This window comes from Mustelus asterias, chromosome 27 (assembly GCF_964213995.1).
Source record: "Mustelus asterias chromosome 27, sMusAst1.hap1.1, whole genome shotgun sequence".
NCBI lineage: Eukaryota > Metazoa > Chordata > Chondrichthyes > Carcharhiniformes > Triakidae > Mustelus > Mustelus asterias.
In genome coordinates, this window is record NC_135827.1 from 6,272,631 (window position 1) to 6,291,596 (window position 18,966).

General features: G+C 44.8%; 1 protein-coding gene across 1 annotated transcript in view; it reads left to right on the forward strand.

The window, feature by feature from the left end:
• LOC144479885 (CMP-N-acetylneuraminate-beta-galactosamide-alpha-2,3-sialyltransferase 4-like) overlaps window positions 1–18,966 on the forward strand; it is a 121,835-nt gene that overhangs the window by 91,693 nt on the left and 11,176 nt on the right. The window contains exons 8-9 of the mRNA XM_078198924.1: window positions 14,831–14,962; window positions 18,783–18,932. Of these exons, the coding sequence (XP_078055050.1) occupies window positions 14,831–14,962; window positions 18,783–18,932 (282 nt within the window). The remainder of the gene's footprint in view (window positions 1–14,830; window positions 14,963–18,782; window positions 18,933–18,966) is intronic.

Consider the following 18,966-nt stretch of genomic DNA (forward strand, 5'->3'; position numbering starts at 1 on the left):
AACTTAGTAAATAGGAGGAGCCCTTCTATCCTACTCAGCCATTCAATAAACTACCTCAATTCTGCCTTCACTAATTATCTTGCATATGTGTTGTTAGGTTACCCACCCTCCTGCCAGTAGTTAGCATGGGTTTTCTCTATCATTATTTCAGTAAATGCATCCAGATCCCCAAGAACCTGCTGCGTAAGTATCTCATGTCATCCTGGTCCTTTTGAAAGTCACCTGAGAAACATAGAAACTAGAAACAGGAGTAGGCCATTCGGCCCTTCAATCCTGCTCCACCATTCATTTTGATCATGGTTGATCATCGAATTTAATATCCTGATCCCCCCCTTCCCCCCATATCCCTTGATCCCTTTAGCCTCAAGAGCTATATCTAATTCCTTTTTTAAATCAGACAACGTTTTGGCCTCAAATACATTCTGTGAGAGTGAATTCCACACATTCACCAACCTCTGGATGAAGACATTTCTCCTCACCTCAGTTCTAAAAGGTTTACTGCTTATCCTCAAACTATGACCTCTAGTTCTGGACCATTGGGAACATTCTTTCTGAATCTACCCTGTCTAACCCTGTTAGAATTTTATAAGGTTCTATGAGATCCCCTCTCACTTTTCTAAACTCCAGTGAATATAATCTTAACTGGCTTAGTCTCTCCTCATGTGGCAGACTTGCCATCCTAAGAATCAGTCTGGTAAACTTTTGTCATACTCCCTCTAAAACAAGGATATCCTTCCTCAGATCAAGACATCAAAATGGCATACAATACTCCAGGTGTTGCCTCACCAGCACCCTATACAATTACAGTAAAATGTCCCTATTCCTATACTCAAATCCTCTCGCTGTGAAGGCCAACAATCATAGAAGAAATCATAGAAACCCTACAGTGTAGAAACAGGCCATTCAGCTCATCGAGTCTGCACCGACCACAATCCCACCCAGGCCCTACCCCCATATCCCTACACATCCCTCTAACCTACGCATCTCAGGACATTAAGGGGCAATTTTTAGCATGGCCAATCAACCTAACCCGCACATCTTTGCACTGTGGGAGGAAACCGGAGCACCCGGAGGAAACCCACGCAGACACGAGGAGAATGCGCAAACTCCACACAGACAGTGACCCAAGCCGGGAATCGAACCCAGGTCCCTGGACCTGTGAAGCAGCAGTGCTAACCACTGTGCTACTGTGCCGCCGTGGATATCATTTGCCTTCTTTACTGTCTACTGTACTTACGCACTTACTTTCAGCGACTGATGTACAAGGACACCAAGGTCTCGCTAAGCATCTACCTCTCTCAATTTACACCCATTCATGTAATAATCTGTCTTCCTATTATTGCTACCAAAGTGGATAGCCTCACATATAGCCACATTATGCTGCATCTGCCATGCATATGCCCACACACTCAGCCTGTCCAAATCACCTCTGCATCCTCCTCACAGCTCACCCTCCCACCCAATAACCTCTGGTTACTGACCTCAATGCCACTGGAAACAGTTTCTCCTTTATTTACTCTGATCAAAACGATGAATGATTTTGAACGCTGACGTTCGTATTCCCCAAACATTTATAACTGTGGTCAGTGTGAGCTTAACCAGCGATGACCCACTGATATGGTCACCATGGCAATGATCATTTAAAATTATAAATGAAGCGATCCGACGATAGTTTTTGAAAATTCCAAATGATTTAGCGATCTCCATTTCCTGAGGAAGCTTACACTGTGATTGTTGATGAACTGTTTTGGACAGGAATGGTCTTTGTAGTTTGTGTGGATGGTGAACTCATGTCTTGTCATTGCTGGAGGTCACGAGGTACTCGTTTCCGGCAATTCCCTCCAGTCTAGTCCGTCTTTTATACAACATGGCCACCCAACCTTTCCCCCTCCTTTACTGCTGTGGTTCCCATTCCAACTCTTTCATCAAGGATGTGACACTCGTGTGTTTCCCAATCTAATTCTCAACTTACCTTGTCATCTCAAAGATTTGCATACAAACACTGGATCCCCTCTGTTGCTGCTCTCTAGTTGGAACCATGGTCTTTATCTGTTCCTTCCATTGCTTTGCTACTGTTCTTCTCTACCTCCTTCCAATGGGGCGGCATGGTGGTAGAGTGACTAGCACTGCTGCCTCACAGCACCAGGGACAAGGGTTCAATTCCCACCTCAGCTTCTGTTGTAGTGACAGGTTCAGCTTTAATTCCAGGGTTTCACCATTGTGGGATTAAATTTTGACTGATTATTTTTCTTTAGAAAAGAGAGAACCTGATGGAAGTCTCCACAATTCTGAATGAGTTAGACAGGGGAGATGTTGAGGTGACATTCCCACTTGTGGAAACATCCAAACCTAAAAGCATTATAAACAAGAGAGTTACCAATAAACACAACGGGGAGTTCAGAGAAATTTCTTTATACAAAGAGTGATGAGAACATGCAGTGCACTATCACAGGCGGTGGTTGAGTCAAATAGCTTAGATGCTTTTGAAAGAATTCGTAAGAGTACATGGAAGAAAGGGGAATAGAAAGATCTGCTGAAAGGCTGGGGTCAGGTAAAATGGATGGATAGAGACACTTCTGTCACATAAACACTAGCACAGCCTAGTTGGACTTGTCCTATTTCTGTTCTGTACATCCTCTGAAATTTTGCATTATTCAGTAGGAAAAATGCAGAAGAATTATGTCCTCTGGTGAGGAACACAGAACAAGGACAACAATACTAAAATTAGAGGTAAACTATTTAGGAGTGACGTCAGGAAGAGCTCTTTCACATGAGAAGATAAGAATGTTCAGGATCTCTCTCCCTGAAGGACTGTGAATTCTGCATCAATTGAAATGTTCAAAACTGAAACCAATTGATTTTCAGTCGGTAACAGTATCCAGGGACATGGAGCTCATCCTCTTTATCGTATTCTAATCAGGTTAACCCTGTCAGATTTTCTCATTACATAAATTTGTAAGATATCGATTCTTATTCAATAGATTTCTCAGTTACCACTAATTGCAGATCATGGCTGGAATTTTCCCATCCCGCCTGTCAGGGGAATCGTAGCGGGCGAGAGGCAGACCATGGAAAGGTCCGCTGACCTCGGGCAGGATTTTCTGGTTTCGAGACAAGCGAAGCCAGGAAAACCTTCCCCGTGTCTCCAATTATTCCCTTCTCTTCATTAAAGATTTGGGATGGGACTTTCCAGCTGTGCGTGCCCCAAGAATGGGGCAATGCCTGAGGTCACTGGAACTTTAAATCGTCCGCCAAATGTCCCGCTCGTTACAATGTTGGTGGCGGCTGGGACCAGAAAATCTATCCCTTTATCTCATCCAATCTCAATAACTTGAACTTCCAATTATAGGGAACATTTTCCCTTTGTTGTTTTGTAAAGAATCGCCTGCGCTAAATGCATAAAGGAAAATAGTGGTGAGTATTTAATATTCCAGTGGATACTCCACCCTCCCCCACAATTGTTCAAATGGATGATGAATGTATGGAAGGGAAATATGGTGGTTATTGCTACCGTGTGTGCCCTACATCCAGTGGGAGCAGGCGGCCATTGCTGTCAGTAACACTGGTGAAACGCAAAGCTGTGGATACAGTGCTGCTGAAGTTTAATACCATTAAACAATTGATGAAGGTTAGTGAAGGCATTGGACATTTCCATTACACACCCTTATCAATACTTCCATTGTACACAAATACACAGGGGCCTGAAATTTCACTCCAAAGTCAGGAGCGCTGAGTACGGATAAGTCCCAACTCTGTAAACCCAACTTGGGAGAAAATGTCCCAGATATTCCCATTTTCGTTCTGGGGGAGGGGGAAACAACAACAAGACATGCTGGGGGCGTTTTTACCATTTTGATTCTACGTGCTGAATCTGGGCATGATTCAGATCCGACTTGTAAACCTGTTCTCAAGCGCCCCCATATGCACTGAGCCTGAAAAGAAATAGCGGATCTGAATCGCGCTGTGGGCGGGGCTTATCGCGCCCGAAATGCTGCTGCTCTGATTGGAGCCTTCAACTGCGCATGCACAGTGAAAGAAATTTGAAAAATGCTCCCCTGCCACATCGCTCCCGGGCCACAGAAAGCAGCCCGGGAGCGATGGCCCCCACAGACATTGCCCCATCCCCACAACATAACTGTCCCCCTTATCGACCCACCACTCCCCCCGCTACCCAGACCGATCGTGACCCCCTGCCCCTCTTCACCCCCCCACTGATTGCCCGCCAAGTGGCAGCGGACCCCCACATTCCCCCCACTGATTGTCCATAGAGTGGCAGCGGACCCCCCCTTCCCCCTCACCGATTGCCCGCAGAGTGGCACGGTGCTGATCGCAGTCATTTTCAGGCCTTGGTAAAGTGGGAATCTGCGCGGATGCAGGCACGGATTGCACTGTTCGCCTCAAGCCCAACTTTGCCAAGTTTTCACACCTGAAAACAGGCACAACGCAATGGTGAAATCGGGCCCAGTGTGTTAACTAGATTGAGAGCTGCCTCCCCAGACACAGTATGAAGGCGGGTTGTGTGAAAGGTCAATGTTGGTGCTCTAGGGCTTGTAAGAAAAACAATAAAATGAAACAACAGTTCTCTAGCCCTCACCCCTAAAACCCCATACCCTTCAGCACTCTCCCCTTTCCCCATCCATGCCAACTCATGCCATTTTATGCACCCTCACATGCCTCCATGCCTATCATACCCTCCATGCCAACCTATGCCCTTCTACCCACACCTATGGACCTTTATAGTCCTTGTGTAAACTTAGAGCCAATTCATGCACCACAACCATTACCCTTTGTCTTGACACCCTCCATACCAACTCAGCCAGTATCCACCATGGCAAACCTCAGGACCCATGATTACATGAAATAAAAAAAATTTCCTAGTGTCTGTTGATTACTATTTGATTAAAAACCCATTCCCTAAATTTTTATTTCTTTAAATATTTCATCCCTATGAAAGTAACATTTGTATTCCTAGCCACACATCGAAATTTTTCTGTTGACTTGGAGCTGTCATTCAAACTGTGAACTCTCAGGCTATGATAATGTGTGATCATTCATTCTATACAAACCTGATAATGATTTCCCTCAGGCTTATGTCAATGGGCAAACTGAAATAGGAAACACTGATCTTTTTTAACTGCAGGTTTTTTTTTTGTTTAAAGGGCAGGTGATTTAAATACACTGACAGCTTAACAGCTCCAATGGGCATGACAGTTTCCAATGTGCAGTGCAGTTCCAATAAACAGGACAGGATCATTCAGTTCACCTACTTTTTAATGCACATTCATGTCTAATTTTAGCAATCCCAAAGGGCACTTGACCTCCAACAAAGGTGTCCTGAAACCTATTCAAAAAGGATATCTAATCTCTCCAAAGACCTCTGATAAGGCTTTCTCTAAGGCCCACAAGTTGTGTTTTCAACATCCTGTAGATTAAAATTGGATCTGTTTAAATACAGCTGCTCTGTTAATTGTACAACTGCCCCCCAAACCACAGATGTGCAAATCACATCACCTCCCTTATTTCCCCCATGGTGAGAATGGTGGGTGCCAGATTCAGAGGTGGGAATTCTGGAATGGGTGCCATTCTGTCTGAGTCAGAGAGCCTCTTCTTCATTACAACAATTCAGGTCATACACCCCACACAGATATTTCAACTGTACAGAAACACAGGGATAGATTTTTGTTCCCAAGTTGGGAACACAGAGTTGTGGAAATTCCCAACTCTAAAAATTCTACTTGGGAAAAAGTGCATTCGACCTTCAAATTTTCATTTCTGAGGCGTTAACAGGATTTAGGCCCACACTCCCAAGAAACAATGCAAAGGCAGTCATGGGGTTGCCGGGTGCTAAAGTGGACTATTTAAAAGAGTTGCCTCGGTGCTTGAGGACTTGTTCCCAATTACAATTTTTAAAAAACAGTCCTTGAGCACCCAGCCTTGCCACCCCCTCACCTCCACACACTCCCTATGGCTGCTCATACCCTCAATGCCAGCACACTCCTCTTTATCCTACCAATGTCTCCTCATGCTCTTCTTGCTGACCAACATTCTTCTACCAAGCCCCACGGCCCTTTGCAACCCCTATGCCAACTTGATGCCACCTTATACCAACCCATGCTCCTCCACTCACAAGACTTGTGAGTGGAGGAGCATGGGTTGGCATAAGTTGCTCTTACGCCTTCTGTACCAATTCAACCAGTGTCTACCGTGGGTAGACCTCAAAGGCCATTGTGAGATGAAATCAAATAAAAGTCCAAATGCTTATGCAGATTTTGCTCTTTAAAAGCATCGATCCAGAATGTCAGTGGGGACAGAGAGGGTCTCCAGCTTAATGAAATTGGTGCCAGAGGCCTGATTCTGGAACTCCTGAACACGACACCCATTATTGTCACTAGTCGGGATAGGAGTCAATGTATACTTATCCCATCTTTGGTTCATAACGGCAACTGCACACGTAAAAATGAAGCTTCCTTCAAACAGATCAAATTTTCACCAGTGGAATATCCAAAACATGACTTATGGGCTTTATACTTTTCAGGAGAAAGTCCAAACTTATATTAGTTCTTTGGAGGGATAGGGGTTCCATTTTTGTAGGTCTAGGGACACATTTGTAAGATGTAAGGTGGCTTTTGGGAGAGGTCAAGTGTCTTTGAGTGAGATCATTTGCCCTTTGGGATTGTTAAAGGTAAACATAGTGTGCATAAAATGTGATAAAGTCATTAGAATTGTCAATCTGTCGAGGTATTTAAATCTCCTGCCCTTTAAATTGAAAATAACATTAAATAGCCTGCAGTTGAAAATAAAAACAGTACTTCTATTCACTCTATTGACATATGCCTGAGGGATATCATTATAGGATCGGTTCTGCATATCTGATTTCATAATCTATCATTCTCAAAATGAGGAGTGAGTCAGTTCACAGTTTGATGACAGCTCCAACTAGTTATAAAATATGGGTCTATGAATACTAATATTTATTTTATAAGGGATTAATTTGCTGAAGGAATTTAAATATAATGAATTACTCTTTATCAATGAGAATGATAGTGCATTCACAATAGACACTGAAAGTTTTATTTTATTTCATTGTGGGTCCTGAGGTCTGCCCATGGTGGATTGAAAGAGTTGGCATGAAGGGTGTCAGGGCAAAGAGTGAGTGCATGGGTTGATGTTAGCTGGCACTAAGTTGGCATAGGGGCTATAATGGGTGTGTAAAGGAGCATGGAAGCTATGAATAGCCATGGGGAGTGGGCAGCAGGGAATTAGGTGGTAGGAGCGGTATGTTTGGGAATGTATGTGGAGTGTGAGGGTGTGTCAGGGTGACAGCTGGAGGCTGTTATTTGTTTCTTTCTTTTCCTACCAAGTCTCAGAGCACTGAGGTTTGACCTTTGCACAACCCACCTCTGCAGTCAAGAGTGTCTGTGGCTTGTCTCTGCGGTGTTTTGGGGGCAGTGGATCCAATGCTCATTGATATTTACATCTCCTCCCCTTGCTGAACTAACATCAAACCATCATCAAACCAGTTCAGTTTGTCAACAATTTTCCCAATCCGCACTGCCAATGCAGGAGTGAAAACACGAGCCCTTCAGCCAAAAAAATCTAATAAATGAGCACTTTACCCCTTGGGCAGTGCCAGTGGGCACAGGCTGGCACTGCCAGGGTACCCAGGCCCGGGGGGCACCACCCCCACTGCCCAACCCCCTGGGGTGCCCTGATTGCCCCCCCCTTCATTCTGACGGGGTCTCCCGCTCATCCCCTGAATGTGGGGAGCTACTCTGAACCCCGCCGGAATGAAGTACTCCTGGCGGAATGGGAGATTCAATCAGGGTCGGCAAGTTCCCGATAATGACATTTAAAGTTAAAGAAGGTTCAAATGACTTCCCTGTCTTCCCGTCGGTTTCCAGCGTGGTCTGGTCTCCAACTGGGAGATGCACATCCGTTCCCGGCGCATGCGCAAATCCCGGAACGAGGCGCATCTCCCACCGCGACCCGCCAGAAAAGTTGCGGGTTGGGATGGGAGAATCGCCTCCCCTGTGTTTGTTTCACACTTTGCAAGTCTGAGACAGCCACTCTAGTTTGGATGAGGGACCATCATAATACAACGGTAGGTTGATAGAATCCATTCACGTTAGCCTTACACCCATTGAGTTTTAAGGTTTCCTTTTGTCTGTCATAACACGGAAAGAAAGGGAGTCTGGAATTCTATACGGCACTGGTCACTTCATTACAAAAACGATGTAATTGCATTCGAGAGAGTATAGAGGAACTTTACAGGGATGTTGCTCGGACTGGGGGAGCACAGTGACACAAGCATCAGAGACCCGGGTTCAATTCCGGCCTTGGCTGATTGTCTGTGTGGAGTTTGCACATTCTTCCCATGTCTGTGTGGGTTTCCTCCAGTGCTCTGATTTCTTCCCACAGTCCAAAGATGTGCGCGGATTAGGTAGATTGGCCATGGTAAATTGGTGTCAGGGGCTTAGCAGGATAAATACATTGGGTTACAGGGATGGGGCTTGGGTGGGATTGTTGCCAGTGCTGACTTGATGGGCTGAATGGTTCCCTTCTGCACTGTAGGGATATGACTGGGAAACTGCAGCTGTAAGAAACATGGGATGGGCTGGGCTTCTCCTTGGAGCAGAGGAGGCTGAGGAGCGATTTGACTGAGATGTACAAAATTGTGAGAGGTCTGGATAGAGTAGATGGTAATGGCCGATTTACTTGAGCAGAAGTTGTATCACTTTGAGGTTCCACGTTTACTCTGGTGAGTGGATTTACAAGCTGGTTCCTGTCAGTATTATTTGCAATGTTGAATGTTTAACTCTGCAATAATTACAAGAGCTAATGAATAAGATGGAGAAACAAAGGTTTGATTTAAAGTCATTGACTGAAAGATTAGACGGGGTATGAGGAAAACATTTTTCACCCTGAGAGTTGTGGGGCGGTCCAGAACTCACCACCCGAAAGAGGAGCAGAGGCAGAAACCCTCAACTCATTGAACAGGTGTCTGAATTTTCACCTAAAGTGCAGTAATCTGCAGGGATACAGACCAAATGCTGGAAAGTGGGACTCAGCTGGTTGGGGGTGGGGGGGAGGGGGCTCTTTTTTCGTTGTAGCCTCAGGCACAATGGGACGAGTGGCCTCTTTCTTTGCTGCAAACTGCAAACAACTGGGGTTGTTCTCCTTGGAAAGACGGAGGATGAGGGGAGACTTAATAGAGGTGTATAAAATTATGAAAGGCATAGATAGGGTGAACGGTGGGAAGCTTTTCCCCGGGTCGGTGGTGACGTTCACGAGGGGTCATAGGTTCAAGGTGAAGGGGGGGAGGTTTAACACAGATATCAGAAGGACATATTTTACACAGAGGGTCGTGGGGGCCTGGAATGTGTTGCCGGGCAAGGTGGTGGAGGCGGACACACTGGGAACGTTTAAGACTTATCTAGACAGCTATATGAACGGAGTGGGAATGGAGGGATACAAAAGAGTGGTCTAGTTTGGACCAGGGAGCGGCGCGGGCTAATTGTTCTTTGTTTCTCGTTTCAAGGCTTCATTCTATGATCATCTTGCTGGTGCCAGTACAGAGCGAGACTGCGGATAGTTGGGAACCTGTCTCGGGGGCAGGGAATTCATATGGTGTTCGTGGAAGTGGAAATGAATAGGGTTGGGAAGCATTTTCCGATCAGGGCCAGTGTGATCTCCTGGACTCGTTTCGATCGCCTCAGGGGGTCGGAGAGGAATTTCCCAGATTTTTTTTCCCCATATTGGCCCTGGGGTTTTCACTCTGGGTTTTCGCCTCTCCCTGGAGATCACATGGTCTGGAATGGGGGGGTGGGGGTGAGTTAATAGGTTGTGATGAACAAAGCATCGTAGCTGTGAGGGACAGCTCGGTGGATAGGATATTAGTATTAGATAGGCTGGAAAATTGGGCGGGGATCCTGGATTCAGGATTCAATCCTGGACCGGGGAGCGGTGCGGGCTTGGAGGGCCGAAGGGCCTGTTCCTGTGCTGTATTGTTCTTTGTTCTTTGTTCTTTGTTCTTTCTATGAATCTCTCCCTGGCTATGGCATTATGGTATCCATTCCTCCTGTAGGTTTAACCTATCTGTATATATGGAAGTGATCCATCATTGAAGCTTCCTTACTGCCATCAGCCAATGGTGAGGTGCTGAAAGAATATGACACATTTTAGTCTTCCTATTTCACATTTACGGTAGCACAGTGGTTAGCACTGCTGCTTCACAGCTCCAGGGACCTGGGTTCGATTCCCGGCTTGGGTCACTGTCTGTGTGGAGTTTGCACATTCTCCTCGTGTCTGCGTGGGTTTCCTCCGGGTGCTCCGGTTTCCTCCCACAGTCCAAAGACGTGCGGGTTAGGTTGATTGGCCATGCTAAAATTGCCCTTAGTGTCCTGAGATGTGTAGGTTAGAGGGATTAGTGGGTAAATATGTAGGGATATGTAGGGCCTGGGTGGGATTCTGGTCGGTGCAGACTCGATGGGCCGAATGGCCTCTTTCTGTACTGTAGGGTTTCTATGATTCTATGATATTAACTATGATTTCTCCTGAAGAATACATTTGCGAACAACTAGCGATTGATTTCCTCAAACCCTTTGTGCTACAGTCAAGAGATTGGCTCACTGCGTCTCAACATTCAAACAAAATGAGGAAAGAGACTTTGCAAAGATTTTATTGGTGAGGTGATTGTAAGAATATCTCGTGCCGACGGATCAGACTGTCATCTAGTTGCACCTCATCCCAAATCGAAAGCTCTTCTGGTGGCCATGTCCCCCAAAATGAAGGTGCCTTTTGAAAGAATGGCTATAGGTCTGATGGATCCTTTAGAGAAGGTTCAGCTATGTACATCAGTAGATGAGACACCCAGATAACCTGAGGCTGTTTGGCTGCATAATACTTCATCAAATAAGTTTTAGTGGGTGTGTTTTCCCAAGGTGGATGTCAAAAGAAACCATTGACCAATCAATGCAATCTATTGATATTGAACATAATGAAGAATTTTCAGACTTCTAAAACAGGTAGTTCAGTGGAGCCATTCAACTAATCAAACGATTAGAAAGTTTGTATGGGAGCATGGCAAAGATTGGGATAGTTCGCTCCCCTCTATAATGCCCACACTTTGGACAGATCCTCAGTTCTCTGAGGAGTTATCCTCCTGTTTCTCTCTAATGGGAATACAACCTCATGGTACCTTGGTGGGAAGGAGATCTCCACAGGATAAACATTGTGGATCATGTTTTAAGAATGAATGGAAGAATGCTGCAGGCGGGCGAAAGAAAATACGACCCAACCATAAGTGAACTATCATTATAACCAGCACAGCCACCCTGACACTTCCAAGTGAACAATCGAGTGCTAGCTTAAGCTCCTTGGACAGGAACTGAATTCTTTGCTTATTCAGGGACACCCATGGCCACCGAGCTGGAGGCCAGGTGGCAGAAACCATCCACACGCCCTGGTCTCGATATTTGATTTTTGATTTGATTTATCATTGTCGCATGTATTGGGATACAGAGAAAGGTTTTTTGCATGCTATACAGACAGAGCATACTGTACAGAGAGAAGGAAAGAAGAGAGTGCAGAACATAGTGTTGCAGTCACAGCTAGGATGTAGAGAAAGATCAACTTAATGCGAGTTAGTCCATTCAAAAGTGTGATGGCAGCAGGGAAGAAGCTGTTCTTAAGTTGGTTGGTACGTGACCTCAGACTTTTGTATCTTTTTCCCGATGGAAGAAGATGGAAGAACATAGAACCTAGAACATTACAGCGCAGTACAGGCCCTTCGGCCCTCGATGTTGCGCCGACCAGTGGAACCAATCTAAAGCCCCTCTAATCTACACTATTCCAGTATCATCCATATGTTTATCCAATAACCATTTGAATGCTCTTATTGTTGACAAGTCCACTACTGCTGCAGGCAGGGCATTCCACGCCCTTCCTACTCTCTGAGTAAAGAACCTACTTCTAACATCTGTCCTATATCTCTCACCCCTCAATTTAAAGCTATGTCCCCTCGTGTTAGCCATCTCCATCCGAGGAAAAAGGCTCTCACTATCTCCCCTATCTAATCCTCTGATCATCTTGTATGCCTCTATTAAGTCACCCCTTAACCTTCTTCTCTCTAACGAAAACAACCTCAAGCCCCTCAGCCTTTCCTCGTATGATTTTCCCACCATACCAGGCAACATCCTGCTAAATCTCCTCTGCATCCTTTCCAACACTTCCACATCTTTCCTATAATACGGCGACCAGAACTGTACGCAATACTCCAAATGCGGCCGCACCAGAGTTTTGTACAGTTGCAGCATGACCTCCTGGTTCCGAAACTCAATCCCTCTACCAATAAAAGCTAACACACCGTATGCCTTCTTAACAACCCTATCAACCTGGGTGCCAACTTTCAGGGATCTATGCACATGGACACCCAGATCCCTCTGTTCATCCACACTACCAAGTATCTTACCATTAGCCCAGTACTCTGTATTCCTGTTACTCCTTCCAAAGTGAATCACCTCACACTTTTCCGCATTAAACTCCATTTGCCACCTCTCAGCCCAGCTCTGCAGCCTATCTATGTCCCTCTGTAACCTGCCACTTCTCTCCGCACTGTCTACAACTCCACCGACTTTAGTGTCATCCGCAAATTTACTAATCCATCCTTCCATGCCCTCATCCAGGTCATGAATAAAAATGACAAACAGCAGTGGCCCCAAAACAGATCCCTGCGGCACACCACTAGTAACTGAACTCCAGGATGAATATTTCCCATCAACCACGACCCTTTGTTTTCTTACAGCTAGCCAATTCTTGATCCAAACCACTAAATCACCCTCAATCCCATGTGTCCGTATTTTCTGCAAAAGCTTACCATGGGGAACCTTATCAAACGCTTTGCTGAAATCCATATACACCACATCAACCACTTTACCCTCATCCACCTCTTTGGTCACCTTCTCAAAGAACTCAATAACGACCTACCCTTCACAAAACCGTGCTGACTATCCCTAATCAAATTATTCCTTTCTAGGTGATTATAAATCCTGTCTCTTATAATCCTTTCCAAAACTTTGCCCACAACAGAAGTAAGGCTCACCGGTCTATAATTACCAGGGTTGGCTCTACTCCCCTTCTTGAACAAGGGGACAACATTTGCTATTCTCCAGTCTTCTGGCACTGTTCCTGTAGACAATGACAACACAAAGATCAAAGCCAAAGCCTCTGCAATCTCCTCCCTAGCCTCCCAGACAATCCTAGGATAAATCCCATCCGGCCCAGGGGAGTTATCTATTTTTTCCCTTTCCAGAATTGCTAACACCTCCTTCTTATGAACATCAATCCCATCCAGTCCAACAGCCTGCATCTCAGTACTCCCCTCGACAACACTGTCCCTCTCCAGTGTGAATACGGCGAAAAATATTCATTTAGTGCCTCTCCTATCTCTTCAGACTCCACGCACAACTTGCCACTCCTGTCCTTGACTGGCCCTAATCTTGCCCTAGTCATTCTTTTACTCCTGACATACCTATAGAAAGCTTTAGGGTTTTCCTTGATCCTACCTGCCAAAGACTTCTCATGTCCCCTCCTGGCTCTTCTTAGCTCTTTCTTTAGGTCCTTCCTGGCTAAGTTGTAACTCTCAAGCTCCCTAACTGAGCCTTCACGTCTCATCTTAACATAAGTCTCCTTCTTCCTCTTTACAAGAGATTCAACCTCCTTAGTAAACCACGGTTCCCTCACTCGTCTGCTTCCTCCCTGCCTGACAGGTACATATTTATCAAGGACGCGTAGTAGCTGTTCCTTGAACAAGTTCCACATTACAATTGTGCCCATCCCCTGCAGTTTCCTTCCCCAAACTATGCCAGCTAAATCTCGCCTAATCGCATCATAATTTCCTTTCCCCCAGCTATAACTCTTGCCCTTTGGTATATACCTATTCCTTTCCATAGCTAAAGTAAACATAATCGAATTGTGGTCACTGTCACCAAAGTGCTCCCTTACCTCCAAATCTAACACCTGGCCTGGTTCATTACCCAGTACCAAATCCAATGTGGCCTCGCCTCTTGTTGGTCTATCTACATACTGCGTCAGGAAGCCTTCCTGCACACATTGGACAAAAACCGACCCCTCTAAAGTACTCGAACTATAGCTTTTCCAGTCAATATTTGTAAAGTTAAAGTCCCCCAGTACAACTACCCTGTTACTTTCGCTCCTATCCAGAATCATCTTTGCAATCTTTTCCTCTCCATCTCTGGAACTTTTCAGAGGTCTATAAAAAACTCTCAACAGGGTGACCTCTCCTTTCCTGTTTCTAACCTCAGCCCAAACTACCTCAGTAGACGAGTCCTCATCGAATGTCCTTTCTGCCACCGTAATACTGTCCGGGGTGCGTGGGGTCTTTGATTATGCTGGCTGCTTTTCCGAGGCAATGGAAAGTGTAGACAGAGTCAATGGATGGGAGGCTAGTTTGCGTGATGGACTGGGCTACGCTCACAGCCCTTTCTAGTTTTTGGAGTCTTGGTCAGTGCAGGAGCCATTCCAAGCTGTGATACATCCAGAAAGGATGCTTTCTATGGGGCATCTGTAAAAATTACATAATAATATCAGGAGGGATGCTCACTTCATCACAGTTAGAAGACTGAAGCTTCTTTTAAGATTTAGGACAGTGTGAGAGCGCCTGAGACAAGGATCTTGCAAAGCTGTGGTTGAACCCTCTCTTCAAGTTGCACTCACATATTTGGATGAGAGGTCACGCTGGGACACGTCTGCCCGTGCATTCACATTTTAATGTTTCTTTTTAATACTGATGCAGGAATATTTTTCACACTAGGTAACGTCAGGATTCTGGAGGAGGCCAGCCTTTGTAAAGAATTTGGATCCTGCTCAGGTGCGGTTGCTGAACCCCTTTTATATGTATCAAGCTGCGGCAAAGTTACTGGAGAAACCGGACATGATTAGATGGGTAAGGGTGTGTCTCTGTTCTGATCTGTAAACGTAGTTGGAAAGTCACTGCCAGAAAAATCCTAATCTCCCAAAATGGAAATGTTATCAACAGCACAGGAAAAGTTGTCGATTTTTTATCTTCCCTCAGTAACAACAACTTGCAATTATATTGTGTTTTCAACATAATAAAACCTCTTAATGTGGATCGCAGGGGGTACAGCAAGGAAGGATTTGCTGTGGTGCACAGCAGGATTATCAATTCTGTCTCCATCTGGTCAGAGAAACAAAGAAAGTCTTGCATAATTATCGGGCCTTTCATGAACTCAGGGTGACGCAGAGCATTTTACAGCCATTGATGTATTTTTGAAGTATAGTCACTGTGTAATGCAGGATTTTAAAATTATGCATTCTGGGGATGTGGGTGCCGTTGAACCGAGCTGTTTGCTCAGCCATTTCAGAGGCTATTTAAAGAATCAACCACGTTGCTGTGTATCTGGAGTCACATGTAGGCCAGACCAGATAAGGATGGCAGATTTCCTTCTCTAAAGGACATTAGTGAACCAGATGGGTTTTTATGACAATTGACAATGATTTCACGGTCATCGTTAGACTTTTAATTCTCCTTTGGAGTCAATGCTGGGGCAAAGCTGGATTGTAATGTTATCAAGTTCATCTGATTGATAATAAGATGTCATTAAAAGAATTGCCAAAAGAATCTGTGACAATCAGAGATTAATCCTCATGTTTCAGATACATACAGCTGACATTTACACTTGAGATTGGGCGGAGGTGTGATAAGATGGCTAGCTGTGGGTTCAGGATCACGTTCAATTATACTGAGCAAACCCTGTCGACAGCAGAAGATTGCAGGTTCTGGGGCTGCCTCTCCTGTGGATCCCCGGGAATGAAGCATGAAACACAAGTGTTAATTCCAATGAATGTTGCTTAATGAGGCAAAGAGGACTCAAGTCCCGTTAGAGAGAAAACTAGCTTAAGCTTCAAAATAATTGTTGAGGATTTGGAGAAAAATATATATGGAGAAAAGTGGATGTGTATGCCCCACTGAAAGAGAAACGTCATTATTGTGTTCTGACAAAAGGTACTAGGTCAACTTAGGATCATACCAAAGGATGGTTAAAGGACAGGAAGAGGGTATTGAGTCCACTGTCTCTGCTGGCCCCATGAAAGAGAAATTCACCTGGTCCTGCTCCCTGATCATTTCCACAAACCCTGCAATTTTTTTTGTCAGATGATGATCCGATTCCATTCTGAATGCCTCACAGGAATTCCTCATCCCCGGAACCATTCCCGTGAGGTTCCTCTGCACCTTCTCTAAAGCCTTCACATCCTTCCAAAAACGTGGTGCCCAGAACTGGACACAATAAACCAGTTCAGGATGAACCAGTGTTTTATACAGATTTAACAGATCCTCCTTCCTTTTGTACTCTACACTTCTATTTCTAAAGCCCAGCTCCTGTCCGCTTTATTAACCATTCTCTCAATCTGTCCTGCCACCTCCAATGATTTGTGCATATATACCCTCCCAGTTCTCTCTGTTCCTGCACCCTTTTTACAATTATACCCTTTATTTTACATTGTCTTTACTCTTTCCTTCTGCCAAAATCAATAGCTTCACACCTTTCTGGAGGGCTCGAATACAAGAGCAGGGATGTACTGCTGATGCTGTATAAGGCTCTGGTCAGACCACATTGGGAATATTGCGAGCAGTTTTGGGCCCCATATCTAAGGAAGAATGTACTGTCCTTGGAGGGGGTCCAGAGGAGATTCACAAGAATGATCCCAGGAATGAAGGGTTTGTCATATGAGGAGCGTTTGAGGATTCTGGGTCTATACTTGATGGAGTTTAGAAGGATGAGGAGGGATCTAATTGAAACTTATAGCATACTGAGTGGCCTAGATAGAGTGCACGTGGAGAGGATGTTTCCGCTAGTGGGAGAGACTAGAACTTGAGGGCACAACCTCAGAGTGAAGTGACGTGCTTTTAAAACTGAGATGAGGAGGAATTTCTTCAGCCAGAGGGTGGTGAATCTGTAGAACTCATTGCCACAGAGGGCTGTGGAAGCCTGGTCAGTGAATGTTTTTTAAGACGGAGATAGATAGGTTCTTGATCAATAAGGGGATCAAGGGTTATGGGGAGAAGGCAGGAGAATGGGGATGAGAATTATATCAGCCATGATTGAATGGCAGAGCAGACTAAATGGACCGAATGGCCTAATTCTGATCCAATATCTTATGGTCGTATGGACCCAAAGATTTGTCAAAAATAATTTTTGAGAGTAAATTGAGGGCTAAGTGGAATCATAGAAACCCTACAGTGCAGAAGGAGGCCATTCGGCCCATCGAGTCTGCACCGACCACAATCCCATCCAGGCCCTACCCCCACATATTTTACCCGCTAATCCCTCTAACCTACACATCTCAGGACTCTAAGGGGCAATTTATAACCTGGCCAATCAACCTAACTCGCACATCTTTGGACTGTGGGAGGAAACCGGAGCACCCGGAGGAAACCCACGCAGACACGAGGAGAATGTGCAAACTCCACACAGACAGTGACCCGAGCCGGGAATTGAACCCGGCACCCTGGAGCTGTGAAGCAGCAGTGCTAACCACTGTGCTACCGTGCCGCCCTATGGGAATGGGAAAGGTTATGTCGGGAATAAGGCGAGGGCTCAAGGCTCTGCTTGGAATGATGGGATGAAGAGAGGATAAAATTGCACGAAACTCTAGAGCAGAGGGTCAAAGAGTGCAAGGGAGGATTAACAAAGAGTACAGAAGACAGTGTTCAGACATAGCTACTGAGCATGTGCTAAATGAGCTATGTCACAGTGATGTCATTCACTGAGAGAAGGTGACTGAGTAGATTCTTGGATGGCAGTTCCAACTATCCCTTGGTCCTCGTCACCCCTTGTAAATAGTTTGGACATAAATAAATGTTTTTTGTAGAACGACCAAGATCTCTTCTAGAGTAAGAAACTAACTAATTCTGTGATCAAAACACAATGACAGAGTATGTAACTAATCTTTGACAATACAACTAAACATTTCATTATCTCTCTTGATCGCAAGAAACTTTCTAAAAACCCCAAAATGTTGTTTAAAATTTCAAGAAGGGAATTTGCCACTCCTTCCTCATGTGGACTATACATGACTCCAGTCATACACTGTGTGGTTAACTCTTAATTTCCTCAGGGCAACGAGGGTTTGACAATAAATGTTGCCATGCTAATGTTTACATTCCAGAACAAACAAAAATGGAACAGGAATGTGTCCAAGAATTCAGTGCTCGTCTCATACCAGGCACACAATTTCTCTCCTTTGTCAGGATACGTATCTCTCTTCATTATGGGGATTACACATTGGAACTTTCCTCAGAAGCCTGAGATTTGCCCTCTTATTCTTCTTTCTCCTGATATCCAAATTGCCTTGATATCAAAACTCATTATATCTTTCTCGATCTTCCCCGAATCTCAAAACCATGGATCTATTTACATACTCAAAACCTTTGACTTCATTTAATCCAGATACTTGCAACCCCAGTCACCCAATCATGGTTGAATACTTGATTTTATTTTAGCCTTATTCCTGTGTTATGGGCCTTTGTTCTATATCGCAGTTTCTTCAATTCAACTGTCCCACCTTTTTATTTTTTGATACCTCCAGACTCAGTTCAATATCTCTTGTACTCACTTTATCATTTACCCTTTTGGTCCTCTCTGTTCCACCTCCCTTATCCAATCTTCCCTCTGTCATATTCAAATCCTGCTAATGCCTTTTGCATTGTCACATATTTGAATATTTTTTTTCTGCATCCACAGAGAGGATCCCATCCAACCACTGGGTTTTTAGCCGTCACACTGGGTCTGAATTATTGCGATGAAGTTCACGTTGCCGGATTTGGTTACCCGCTGAATCAAACAGACGGACTGATTCATTACTTTGATCGGCTGCACATGAGGCACATGTCTGTAAGTATCAGATGGAACTTATCCCCTGGATGGT